This window comes from Nesoenas mayeri (assembly GCF_963082525.1).
Source record: "Nesoenas mayeri genome assembly, chromosome: Z".
Taxonomy (NCBI): Eukaryota; Metazoa; Chordata; class Aves; order Columbiformes; family Columbidae; genus Nesoenas; species Nesoenas mayeri.
Genome location: NC_137542.1, coordinates 697,323 through 710,969, shown reverse-complemented (window position 1 = coordinate 710,969; position 13,647 = coordinate 697,323). Strand labels below are relative to the sequence as shown.

General features: G+C 43.1%; 1 protein-coding gene across 1 annotated transcript in view; it reads left to right on the top strand.

The window, feature by feature from the left end:
* CAST (calpastatin) overlaps nt 1-13,647 on the top strand; it is a gene marked incomplete at its 5' end in the record, with an annotated part of 58,891 nt that overhangs the window by 44,082 nt on the left and 1,162 nt on the right. Inside the window, 13 exons of the mRNA XM_080362176.1 lie at nt 807-854; nt 2,408-2,512; nt 2,804-2,890; nt 4,150-4,251; nt 4,820-4,903; nt 5,652-5,699; nt 5,868-5,963; nt 6,338-6,436; nt 7,409-7,510; nt 9,332-9,424; nt 10,211-10,264; nt 10,673-10,762; nt 12,475-12,549. Of these exons, the coding sequence (XP_080218302.1) occupies nt 807-854; nt 2,408-2,512; nt 2,804-2,890; nt 4,150-4,251; nt 4,820-4,903; nt 5,652-5,699; nt 5,868-5,963; nt 6,338-6,436; nt 7,409-7,510; nt 9,332-9,424; nt 10,211-10,264; nt 10,673-10,762; nt 12,475-12,549 (1,083 nt within the window). The remainder of the gene's footprint in view (nt 1-806; nt 855-2,407; nt 2,513-2,803; nt 2,891-4,149; nt 4,252-4,819; nt 4,904-5,651; nt 5,700-5,867; nt 5,964-6,337; nt 6,437-7,408; nt 7,511-9,331; nt 9,425-10,210; nt 10,265-10,672; nt 10,763-12,474; nt 12,550-13,647) is intronic.

The window sequence follows — 13,647 nt, the reverse complement described above, 5'->3', positions numbered from 1 at the left end:
GAAAACAAGCAAAACTAGTATTTAGTTGTTGGCTTTCTGCGGTTGGTGATGACTGTATCTTCCCAGTTGCACATTCCTTCTCCAAGAGTGGGGTTACTGGTTTCTGATACTGAACCTCTCTGCTGTGAAATCCATCCCTTTAAGAAGCGCTCTCGGGTACCGATTTGTGACACAGCCTTGAAAACGCTGGTTTAAAATGGTATGAAAAGTAACTCATTTTTTCAGGCTGTCACTTCAGGTGGTGGGAGATTTGTTCAAGGTGAAGCAATAGCAAAACAATACAGCTGAAATGTGTTTTCCGTGAAATTCAGAATCGAAAATACTTGCCATGGTTCTTGGTATAACTCATGCTAACAAGGTTGCTGTATAAACTGACCTTGCTGGAGCTCGATGTTAACTTTCTGTTTTGAAAGGAGCAGTTTCATCCCATTTTAGATATTTCAAGGCCATCTGACTACAGACCTGGGATTTAACCCCATCTGTTCAAGTGCAAAAGTTTGGGTTTTGCACTCAAAACATGTTTTACTGCTGATGAATTCCCGCTGGTTTACTATGGAATTAATTCCTGCTGCATATTGATACGGATAGGAATGAACTCTCTTTGGTCCCTTGGCCCATTTTTGTTGTGATTTGCTTTTTCTATCCACTTTCCTGGCCATGTAAGAGTTCCCTCTATTTAGGGGGATTCCTGTTACTGTCACTGATTTCAGCTTGTGCGTATCATTCATTTTACATTGTTTTGCTGGTGCTTATGAAGCATTTATTGTAACAATGGAAAAATGTTAATAATGTTTAATTTTTTTTAGGATAAAGATGGAAAACCGATATTACCCAAGCCTGAAGAAAAACCTAAGGTTAGAAAACTGTCACTATTGCAGGAGTGCGAACAGACGCCCTGTTTTCTCCCTCTCTGTCGCCACTTCTCCCTGTGCCGTTTGTGAGTCTGTTGGTCTGTTTGTGCGTTTACTTCCTTGCACAAAACCTGCTGATCAGGTGGAAGTTTAATTGAAATTCACTGGTCGTGAGTGAAGAGCTCATCGCAACTAAACAGTTCAGAGATCACTGAAGCAGGAGAGGGTTACAGGAATGGCTCCTGGCACAAAGAGAAGCGGTTGGGGAGTTACGGTGAGGTGTTCGTGCAAGTCTGTTGGAGCTGTTGAAGGACAGAGAGAGGTGAGGCAGGAAAACCTTTTGTTTTCTTGACATGTCATGGGTCATCAAATACAAAGGAACACGACTGAAAAGAAGGCAAAAGCTGCTGTAGACATTTCCCTAATCACAAAGAACAGCTTGGACTTGCAGAAAGTATCCATCATGGCCTAGAAAGTGCACGATGGATTGGAAAGATTGAAAGTTAGAAAGGTTAGTTGAAAATGCACAGGAAGAAAGCAAAAATTAGGAAAAGCAAAGGAACTGCGCACTGGAGAAACTGAGAAACTCTTCATGACTTGAAGAAGGCAATAGCTTTGAGCAGGATGTGTTCACCAGCATTCCTGTGGTGACATCAGCCATTTAGATCTGTGGAACCAGACCCAGCAAAACAAAAGAGTTGTGTCAATAGGTGAAGAAGCCTCAGTCGCTCACAGTTCTTCTTGATCCCCGATGAATGCAAAGCTCTTCTTCCTTTGTGGTTTCAGCTCGGGCTTCCATTAGTTTGGGCCTCCATTCTGCATACCATTAATTACATGCAGTGTCATCACTTTTGTGAAAAACACTGTTATTACCCAAAAGCTTTTTTTTGCTTTAGTGAAAGAATTCAGTCGTTATGAAAAGTGGGGCCTTATGTGAGACATTTTATAAAGACTTAGGGGCACTGATCAACAAAGGAAGGCAAGTGGGAGAGAAAGTAGGAGACTCTGCTTTATAAAACGTAATTTTACATGTTATGAATTTGACAAGATGAGCCCTAATCAATTAAGTTATGTGTAGCAGGTGAATGGCAATCACTGTAGGCAAAGATTTAAACATTTAGGTGTGAACAGTAGTTCAGAGCGTTCCAGGAGCACTAGTGGTAGATCAAAGCCTATGGATCACACAGTACTGGATCACGTAGCAGCAACATGATGCTGTTATAGTGAATACTATCCAGTAAATATTAGCATTATATTTTTCTAATTTAGAGCTTGCATTTTGCTGTTCAGTAGCTCTGTAAACAGTATTGGATGTAGTGTTCTCTACATTATATTGACTTTTGGTAACAAAGCAACTGACTCATTCTGAAAAGTAGTTTTCTTAATTTTTTGCACTGTGAAATTCGCGCCGTTCCGTTGCACATAAATGCGAATGGTTATTTTGGTGTGGGATGCAAAAGTTTTCCTGCTTTCTGAGTAGTCAAGACAGAATTCTTGATAAAACAAATCAAAAGCGGGCAGTGAGTCACCTGTACCACATAATGTCTGTTTTGCAGCCTTTGAGTGAATCTGACCTCGTTGATGAGTTTTCGAAGGACTTTTCTGGCCCCGCACAGCCTGTGGAGCAGCCCAAACCACCGGAGCCCCGCGGCGCATCCCAGGTGCACCTTCCCCGCTCGCCCAACACGCTGACACCGATCGCTTTGCTGGGACTGCGTGGTGCTGCTGCTCTTTCAGTGAAAATGTTTTCTTCTGTTTCTGTTTTTCCCCCTACCGCCTTCAGTGGAACATGCAGTATTGTCACTTAGTCCTTAACCGAGGGGCTCCTACCTTCAAATTTAGACTTTTCTTTCTTGTTTCTTACCGTATTCAAAAAAGAAAAGCCATTGAACGGGTGTGTTTTGGGTTTCTGAGCATATTCAGTAAAACACGGTGTGCATGTTCTGTTTCAGAAGCCCGCAGGAGCTGCCGAGGACGAGCCCGTCCGTCGCGCCGCAGCGTGCACGGTGCAGTCTGCCGCCCCGCCGGCTGCGTCTCCGGTCAGTAGTCCTGGGAGATAGAGCAGGGTTCCGTTTGTGCGGCGGGGCGGCGTGTGCTCACGATGCGTGTTCCTCCTCCGCAGAGGCAACACACAGAGCTCGCCAAACCGTCGAGTAAAGCACAAACTGAGCAGGGAAGGTCAGTGGCCTTCGACACCGAGAAAGTCAGGCTGGTCTGCTCCGGCTCTTAGTGCTCTAAAACGCATGCTGTTTGTAAATTTGATAGACGCTGCAGGAAAAACAAGTTCTACCAAACAAAATCATTATTGTCCTAGTGAACATTCCGGAAGAGTGCGTTAATCGCTCACTTTCTTGCATCTCTTCTCAGAATATACGTGCTTCTGTTAAAAAACAAAAGAAAACAAAACAAACCCCCTGCCCTGTGGAACATTGTAGCTGTCAGTCTTTGGAAGGGAAAAGCCACTTTACAGAACAGCCCTGTGGAAGTGTCCTTATGCCATGAACTTGGCAGATCCCAAGTGCCTGAAGACCATCAGGGAGAGAAGCATCACAGTTTTTAAGTTTACTTCTCTAATTTTTACCTTAAGTATTACATGGTTGGCATTGGTAGTGTATGAACGGATGTCGAGGGTTTAGATTGCGGGGTGACAATAAAACCATGGCAGATGTATCGTTAATCCCCTCTCCCCACTTCCCACTCAGCACAGGCGATCGGGAGGGAAAGAAGGACAGAGAGAAGAGAGCTGGAAAAATTAACAAAGTTTTACTAATGCTGCTGATAAAATAGAGAAAATAATACAAAATATACAAAACCGATCTGGAAAGTCCCGGCACCTGCAGAGCCGGCACCCAAAGTCCTGGACTGGACTCTGCAGCCAACCGGAGCTGGATTCAGTCTGCCACTGGCCTCAGGTCACAGGGACGACTCACAAGGTCCTCTGTTAATGTCGGCCATAGGGAAAAGGGAAAAAGGCACAAGATCCTTATGATCTCCCACTTTTATATGAATTATCACGTGAACGGGATGTTACACACAGTTGGTCAGTTTTTGGTCACCTGTTTCTCGTTGCCCCGATGTCCATCCATCTTATCAATAACCTCACATTCCATTACTGTGTTTACCAAAACACATATCTGGTTCTCCAGGAAAATGCAGCTCATATGAAGCTTCAGCTGACAGGCACATTCACTGAAAGAGAAACTTGTTTTTAACAAAACCAGGACAACATGTTTCTTCAGCTGCAGCTGAACTGCAGACTCAGAGCTGATCTGTTCTTGCTGTCCCGATGCCCTCCCAGGTCGGTCGCGTGGCAGATGAAGCGCTGGAAGCCTTGTCCAGCAGCCTGGGGAAGAGAGAGCCTGATCCGGATGAAAACAAACCCGCTGTGGACAAGGTCAAGGTAGAGAAACAGCCAGACCCCAAAAAAATAGACTTTTGATACCGTTATCTTCAGTGTGAATCTATTTTCTCAGTCCAGGAAAAACTTGGAGATTATACTTTCACTTCTGCTTAGGAAGCACTAGTGGGATTTCAACACAGTGAGCACATTTCCTTAATCATTCTGACTTACCACACAGTGGTTCCCTCACCTTCTGAAATCCACATTTGCTTAGTGTCTCACTGCTGAACCCAAGCTGAATGAACACGCACAGCAGGGGCGCTGAACAGTGTGGTCCTTTTGCAAAAGGAACCAAATTTATCATGACTTGTTTAAATTAGGAACAATAGGTAAAACTTTGGAGTTTTTTCCACTGATCCTGTTATTTTAACCCAGAGCCTCAAGTAAGTCATTGAAAAATCTATATTCTGTCGTCTTCCAACAACCCTTGTGATTTCCGTGAGACTTTTATCTGGTAGTTGGACTGAAAGACTAATTTGAATCAGTACACTGAAAACCTTGAAAACTTGCTTATATGCATGTATGTTTTGTTGGTTTTATTAATATTATTTTTATTTTACCTTCATAGGAGAAAAACAAACAGGAAGAACACAAAAAACTGGGCGAAGATGAAGAAACAATTCCTCCAGAGTACAGATTAACAGAAGCAAAAGTAATTTATTTAATATGCTATTTTAGCCATACTTTCTTCTCATTCCTCAGAATAGACAGTTGAAGCTGCAACTCAAGTTCATTTTGAAATACTGATGTTTACTTCAGCTATTTTTATAGTATATGAAAGTTCTGATTGGAGTTCCTGCGTATCTGGCATCAGTCATTAGACAGGCATGGGCACAGGAGGGCTTTAGATACCTGTACCTACACGTCATTAGTTTTGACTAGTGTTAGTGCACTGGAGTCTTTCATTAGCTCTTTGTGTTTTAGTACTTACTGTATTGTTATTGGTCAAAACTGTTAAAAAACCCACAGTGCTGCAAGCTGCCGTTTTCACAAACATGGCCACGACTCGTTTAAGATAAACGGGTTACTTGGGCATAGCCAAGACCTGCACAGCACCCGGCACAGCTGCCGGTGCGGACGGAAAACAGCCCCCCCGGGCTCAGCACCCAGAGCTTGGGGTTTGTTTATTAATGGTGCTGTTGCCATGGGAGTTGAAACGCAAATAGGGGAGCTCAGGATCCCGCACGCTGTGTTGCTTTTCAGCACTCAGACGTCTGTAACTTACAGGACCTGGAATTTTTAGATGACACGTGGAGTAACAGCACTGGGTGCTAGAGGTTACTGGTTGGGTCATGTTTGTGTAACGCTGTCCGTCGGTCAGCAGATGCTCTCAGAGCACTTGTCTCGCGTGGTCATTTGTGGACCGCTTGGTTTAACACAAAGGGGTTTTTCTTTTATAGGATAAAGATGGGAAACCACTCGTACCAAAACCAGAAGAAAAGTCCCAGGTAAAAAAGTGAATATTCAGATAGATGTCTCATGCATGAGTTACTTACCCAAATGTCACTAAGGTTCCTCGGTCTTCAGTTTAATAATGGAGACAGATTTTGTCACCTGTTCAGTTTTTAATAGATGAAAAGGACTACAAGTGTCTTTTTTGTTGTTTTTAATGATAGCCCATGAGTGAAGATGATCTTTTAGAGGGTTTGACAGCAGGGTTTTCCTCTTCTCCGTTGCCATCTGCGCCGTTACCTACACCAACTGTAATAAAGGTCAGTAGATTCGATTTCTGGAAATCTGGTTTATTTTCAAATTGTTTCACTAATCTTCATATTTTATTTGTTTTCCTTCCTAAACTTTCTTAAATTAACTGATGAAAGTTGCAAAATATTTTATGCAATAAATTAATGGGAGAGCAATTAAATTAAACAGTATTCCCTGAAAATAAAACAAACAGTTTCAGAACAAATATAAGGCCTTGGTAGTTATTTTAAAAATGTTCTTTAAGCGTCAGTGATTGTTTGCTGCTACCCTTACCTGCAGTCATGCTGAGTAAATCTATAAAGTTAAATGTGTTCCCGGGGTTGTGTGAGTCTGGGGGTGTTTCTCCAGCCCCTGCCAGCAGTGACCCTGTGTCTTGTTCCAGAGCACCGAGCGGGGCGAAGAGCCCGCGGGTTCCTCGGGTGTCATCTCCGCGTCCACCGTTTCCTCACTGCGGTCAGCAGCTCCTCCAGCTCCCGCCTCGGTAAGCGGCCCCTTCTGTCCATATCTCGAACCAAAGATGGACTATGGAAGAGAGAAGGGAGCACGATCTGGCCAGTTTTACTCATGCAGACTGTTGAGAAGTTAAATAACTTATTGTCACACTGGCCATTGGCAGGAAAGAGAGAAAGCGTGAGTTTCTTATGTTTAACTGAGTGCAAAGACTGGTCTGTCTGGTGTTTCTTTTGGACAGAACACAGCTTTCTGATCCTCGTTAGGTAATGAGAACGTTTAAAATAATAATAGTGTAGTCATTGGCGCAGTGGCCAAGTCGTCTGTTAAGCCTATAGACGGAGGAGTTCAGGGTTAACAGAGGGACAGGCAGCACCTGCTTTTAGTACCAGCACAGTGCATGTGCATCCTGGTGCATCTGTTAATTAATAGTTGTAATGTGTCCTCCCTCCTCCTTTCCCTGTTGTAATCTGTGCGCTGGGAGCTCCCTCTGGTGCTTCCAGACTGATTGCAAAGAGTACAAAGCTCATCCCACCAGGGTTTTAATTGCGTTTAAGGGCTTTTTTTTGCTAACCAGTGTTTGAATAAAACCAATGTGAATTAGCAAAAGACCATACATATTGTGAAGATAAATTGTTAATAAGCTCTAATTCAGATTTAGACTTCCTTAGCAGCTGATATGCAGTGATCGTGATGTTTGCAAAATGAATGGCAGTTACCAAAAAACACTCTTTTTGAGGAACTCTTCTCATTAGATCAGGTAGGCTTATGTGTAACAAAATAAAGCCATTAAATAAATTCCATAACCCCTCCTGAAATTGTGTTTCTTGTAGGTCTTAACTATTCTGTAGTTTTTCCCCCTGGCTTTTGCAATTCCAGTGTAATTACAGAGGGAGAGCTGATGGTTCATTGTTCACTGAAACTGACAGGTCATTAGTCAGCATTTATATTGAATTATTTTTACAGCAAGTTTGCACTCACGAATGCGTTTATCCTTCGTTAGGGGGGAAAAGAGATGGACGATGCCTTGGATCTCCTGTCCGATTCCCTGGGACAGAGGGAACCAGACCCCGATGAGAACAAACCCATTGTGGATAAAGTGAAGGTAAGAAAAGTCACTCTGAAACTTCTGCAGGCTGGGTGAAAATAAAAGAGAAAGAAAAACCAAAACAGATCCGTGCTTGTCCAGGGTTTAGATTGCGGGGTGACAATAAAACCCTGGCAGGTGTATTGTTAACCCCTTCTCCCCCTTCCCACTCAGCACAGGCAATCGGGAGGGAAAGAAGGACAGAGAGAAGAGAGTTGGAAAAATTAAAGATGTTTTACTAATGCTACTAATGAGAATAGAGAAAATAATACAAAATATACAAAACCAATCTGGAAAGTCCCGGCACCTGCAGAGCCGGCAGCCGAAGTCCTGGACTGGACTCTGCAGCCAACCGGAGCTGGATTCAGTCTGTCACTGGGCTCAGTTCGCAGGGACGACTCGCAAGGTCCTCTGCTAATGTCGCCATAAGCAGAAGGGAAAAAGCAAAGGCAAAAGGGACGAGATCCTCGTGATCTCCCACTTCTATATGCAGTATTCACGTGAATGGGATGTTATACACAGTTGGTCAGTTTTTGGTCACCGGTTTCTCGTCGCCCCTCTCACGAGATGTCCATCCGTGCTTATCAATAACTTCGCATTCCATTGCTCTGTTTACCAAAACATGTGTCTGGTTCTCCAGGAAAATGCAGCTGATATGAAGCTTTAGCTGACAGGCAAATTCACTGAAAGAGAAACTTGTTTTTAACAAAACCAGGACATTGCCTTACTTCTTATGGATATTTTTTAAAAGCATATAGTGCAATACTTCCTATACACTCATAGAAGTACACGGCAAGTGTTTTTCAGACGTAGGAGTAAGGTTACTAGAAAAAAGCAACATGCTGTTCAGTTGTCCTACCCGTAGGCGTATCAGCCCCTTCACTTGGATGATTTTGCTTCTGAGCGTGCACTCTGCTCTTCACTCAGCTGGATTACTTGTGATTGTGTGAAAACGGTTGAATTAGTTCCTATACTTTAGCCATTTGAATATAAGTGTTGAAATGTTACAGAAAATTTGCAATACTTTGATTTCAGTACCTCTCATTGTCATTATTTTAATTATTTTTCAGGTGTCTTCTCTGGCATCTGTTTCTAAATTAATTTTGTGGTCTTTTTGTTAAACTTTGACTTTTTTAACCCCGCAGGTACCAAGTTCTTCAGCAGACACGTTCATTTAATCAATCTCTTTTTTTTTACTTAACACTTTCAGCTTGTTTTTCCTTCGTTCAGTCTTTCTTTATGTAATTTATAAAGACATTTCTGCTAATAAGAAAATTGGACACATTTCTTTATAGCAGTAACAGTGAATTGTAGACTGAAGTATTTAAGGTAAAGGACTTTACTGGGGAAAAAGCAAACAGACAAAAACACAAAACAAAACACCAAAACAAACAAAAATAAGGAAAAAATGCCACCATAAGACATTCCTGAATAAATTTAGGCTGGAGTCTAGGAGGAGATTTCACAGCTCAGACATTGCAATGCATCAATTCTGTGTCAAAGCTGCAGTGTGGAAGTATGAAATGACTTCTTTTGGCCATATTGCTGAAAAGTAGAACTGAAAGTTGATATAATTTCAGGTTTTTGTGCTGGTGTACTGCTGTGTATATATACATCCAGCTTATTAAATGTGTGCTCTTCTTGACAGCTAGTAATTTTTAAAACCTTCAGGCATGAAACACATTCAATGGTGAAATGAATAAATGAGATCTCTCTGGTATTTTTAAAATGTTAAACTCAAAAAGATGTTTGCCGTGAGTTTAATGAGCGCTGTGACTTACTGTTGGCTAATATTTCTAACAAAATCGTTAAAGCTGTTCAAAACCTGGATGCTTTCAGGAAAAGGCTAAGTCCGAACACAGAGACAAACTTGGAGAAAGAGAGGAGACGATCCCTCCCGACTACCGAAAACTGCTGGAGTCGGGGGAGCAGGTGCGGAAGAGCTTTGTTCCTTTGTACCTTTGTTCCTTTGTACGGAAACTGTGCACGTGAGCCATCTGTCCGCTTTGGAATTATGGGGAGAATGGGGAATGAGTGAGCGTGTGTCCTACGTTTATGTATTAGAGTCAAACATGTACATATCCTATACTTAGCGTAGCTTTGTATATCCTTGCATGCATTTAATTGAAACAGAAAATATTGTGGGATTTTTTTTTTTCCCATTTTTAAATTGGCCAATCTAAACAAATAAATCACGTTGAACCACCCGGCAGCTGTTAACATTGTAGAGGTTTAGCAGTGTTAATTCCAGTTACACGGTGTTTTAGGTGCTCTGGAAAACCAGGTGAAAAAGTAGTGTCTCCCTGTGAGCAGCGTGGCTTTGTGGGGGGCTGTTAAACAGGAGGAGCCTGCGGGCTGTGGCAATAGTGCCTTTCCATTCCACGTGGTCTCGTGCCACGCGTGGGGACAAGGTGAACACGGCGATATCACCGCAGTGTTTTCCCTGCGCGCTGTGGTTTGATCTTCTCTGCATGAGGCTGTTTCTCCAGTAGACTCTGACAGCACAAAGATGATATCGCAGATGTAGTTGGAGTAACAGAGCATGAAAACACGTTGTGAACTGACTTTTGAGTAAATAGCGTGAGGAATAAAGAAATCGGTTCAGATTGGTTCAGCTTTTTTAGTAATCTGTAAACTCCCAATGTCGAACGTGCGTACATGTGTCTCACAATTATTCGACCATTTCAAAATGACAATGTAATCTTTCTTCTTCCCAAGGGTAAACCAGTAAAGCCGACAGCAAAGGATGATGCGAAACACAAAGAAGAAAAGGTGACATTTATCATATTTCTGCTCTTTGTTTCATACCGCTCTGATCTTTTATTGGAAGTAGCTTTGTTGTAGGCTCAAGGTGTGATTCACTGTGAGTTCTCATAAATGCCATTGAATGCAGTAGGTAATAGTGACAGCATGGACAGTAAAACTGTTGTGGAGAGTCACTCTGCACAATAAATACAGTGTTTATGCACAACTGCACTGTGAATGTTCAGGTCCAGTATTCAAAGAAATGGTGTGTTTTGGAAACCTCAAGCAGACATCTCTGTTCTTACATACGCATAGAGCCCAAGTGTGTTTTCTTTTAAGAAAGTGATAATTAAAGCAGACATAAATTCCGGAAACATTAATGTGACGCTGGGAAGTGTTGCGTGTTGTGTGACTTCAGAATTACAATCATTGCAGAAGCCTGCGGATGACTCTGCAGCTATCGATGCCCTATCGGGGGACTTCGATGCTTCAGCGAAGGCTCCTGCCACACCAAAGCACTCAAAGGTAGGACATTTTCTGCTAATAACTTGCAAACAATAACAGTTTTTTGCTGCTCCAAGAAGGTTCCTCGCTTTTATTTGCAGCAGCTACCCTTTGGAAGACGCTCTCCAGGTGTCGTGATTGTCTTGCTACCGTAGTGTGAGTCTGAGGTGTCTTGCTGTGCGCTGAATATTTGGAAGGAGGAAGGTTTGTGGTATTTAGGGAGTTCTGCTGGGGTCAGACAGTGAGTGGAGCAGGGAACTGTGGTAACGGTTTGTTAACAGACCAGAGTATCCAGAACATGTAGAGAGGCAGAGAAATCTCCGTTCAGTGACTCACGTGCTGCCTGGCAGTAGCTGTAGGCTGGAAGTGAGGAACAGTTCCAGGAGTGTTGCAGGGAGAAAGGAGTAGGAATTTCAGGTGTCTTAGGGAAGATAGTAGAACTGGCCAGAAAGATGAAGAAGGAATGGGCTGGAGAGGTCTCGTAATGACAAATAGAGCGTTTATTTGTCATTAAATCATCTTAAATGCAGCTGGCAAGCACCTGTCAGACTTTTCCCAGCAAAGCGCTGCACATGCGAGGCCATATGAAATGAGCTAAGCAGCGCAAGGTGCTAAATCTGGAGGTCATTAACACGGGGATGGTACTAATTATCGTCTGTGTGTTGTGTTCTACCCTGTGCCCTAGTGTTATCCCAAAACAGGGTTCTTTACCCAGTGTGCATACAAATGAGCCAAATTTAGCACACAGAGACGAGATGTTGTTTATTACAGAGTTGCGCAAGTCTGGGTGCTGGAATAAAGCCGGCACAACAGCAGGAACAGTGAAAGGCCACATATACAAAATCTTATCCCGGTGTTCACACCATTTGCGCATTGCATTACATAATCCTTTTAGTGTATAATGAGCGACATTCAGCCAAAGGACACTTGATCCAACAGTCTCGAGATGTGCTTAAGCCAGACTCAGCTAATTGTGCGGCTTCAAAACGTCTGAAGCTGCAAGGTCGGTGCTGTCTGTAGTTGTGAGCAGAGTTTGCCAGTCACTCTGGTCTTTGTTATATGAGCAGACGGACCTAAAACTGAAATGATTTATATATCGTTAGGTTAGCAATGGCAGACAGGACCATTCTTTTAAGCAGTGACAACCAGTTTACAAGATATTTGGTCTTTGACCAAACCAGTATATTAGCAGTAAAACATTAAGTTGCTTGGGCAGACAGAGGTGTGGAAGTATAGCCTGTTCCTGAGCGAAATTGTGCAGTATCTTCCCGAAGCTTATGCAAGGAGCAAATTATAAGTTTGTCCATATGTAAAATGCTTTATTATGATTATCTGTGCTCTTACACTGTTCCCCTCCGGGGTACAGAGAAGCAGCAGCTTTGAAACCGACGTTCAAATGCTGGTGGCTGTGTCTCTGCCGGGGCCCTGGCACAGGGTCAGGCTGTTCATGTTTTAACTGTCTGTGTGGTTATGGACTTTGGAGCTTAATCTTCTGCTGCAGCATTATTGCTTTTTAGTAAATACAAAATCTGCCTGTATATACCAGATTTTTTGTGCTTTCTGGTGCTAAACTAAGCTCCATATCCTGCCTTTCTGCGATTCCGTCCGTGTGTCCTGCACCGAGCACTGTCCTGCCGGACCAGCCGCATCTGAAACACCACAGATGCCGCAGCAGGAGCCGTCAACCCTCTGTTCTGTTTGTAACTGTAATTATTCTTTTCTTTGGAGTGTAGGACAAAAGTGGAAAGGAAACCGTCACCACGAAACCAACCCCGAAGGACAAAGGAAAACCCAAGGACCCTAAAACGGTAGGGATGTGATTTTATAACACGGACAGTCTGGTTGCCGTACACTGTGAACATGAAGGATGGGCAGCTGGATTTCGGGTTCATATTACGTGGATATTACTTTGGGGAGAGTTTTACATCAATAGGTTGAACTCAGTCCATTTTTGTAAGTGTGTACATAAGAGCACCTGGCTGTTTCAAGGAAAATTTTAAATAAATGGGCACTAAAATACGTATTTTGGAGAGAGCGTGGCGTTCCGGAGGGGCTGGGCTCACAGGCTCCTTGCTCGCTGTGGCTGCTGATCCAAGTGTCGGTTCCCATGCTGACAGCTGCCTGAGATCCCATCTTTGTGCTAAATAACAGCTTTCTGACAGCGGTTAGAATGCACTCCTTCAACCACACACCCTTTTATCCAGTTGTCATCATTTATCTTCTAAAAAGGAATTAAAACCTACATGTTGTTGAGTATTGATAAGGATAAGGCTGAAAACATTGTGGCAAAACTAGTTCAGCCAGAAGCAGTAGGACTTTCGCTGTTAATGTGTTGATAAGTTCTGTTATACTTCTGCCAAGTCACCATTCGCTGTAACCAATATTCCAACAAGTACTTTTAGTAAAACTCACAATTGAATTGGACCCCGGAGGTGATTGTCTGTCGTTCACTTCACATAACGGCGCAGAATTAACCCAGAGTTAACTCACACCTGGTCTCATCTGTTGAGCCAGGGCGCATTGCGTCTGGAGTTAACTCATCCCTCATCCCATCGGCTGGGACGGGACACATGGATTCGTAAATAAGTATGCAGAGTGAATTTGATGGGAAAAAAGGCAAGTTTTTTCCTGTCTTTAAACAGAAAAAAAAAAAGGTTGGTGGGCTTTTGTCATCCAGTAATACACAAAATATTGGGAAAGGATGAAACCTCCCATCGCGCTGTTCTTTGGCAGGACACGTGCGGGCAGAGTGCTGAATCGGGTGATAGCGTCTGCTCCGGGAATTCCATGTGTCACGTTTCAATGATGGGATTTTTCCTGATTATGAAATTGCGACACACACCTCCAGTGTAACAGCAGAACTGTCCTACAGCTTCAGCGTAAAACTGGGGGAGCTCTTGAGCTGC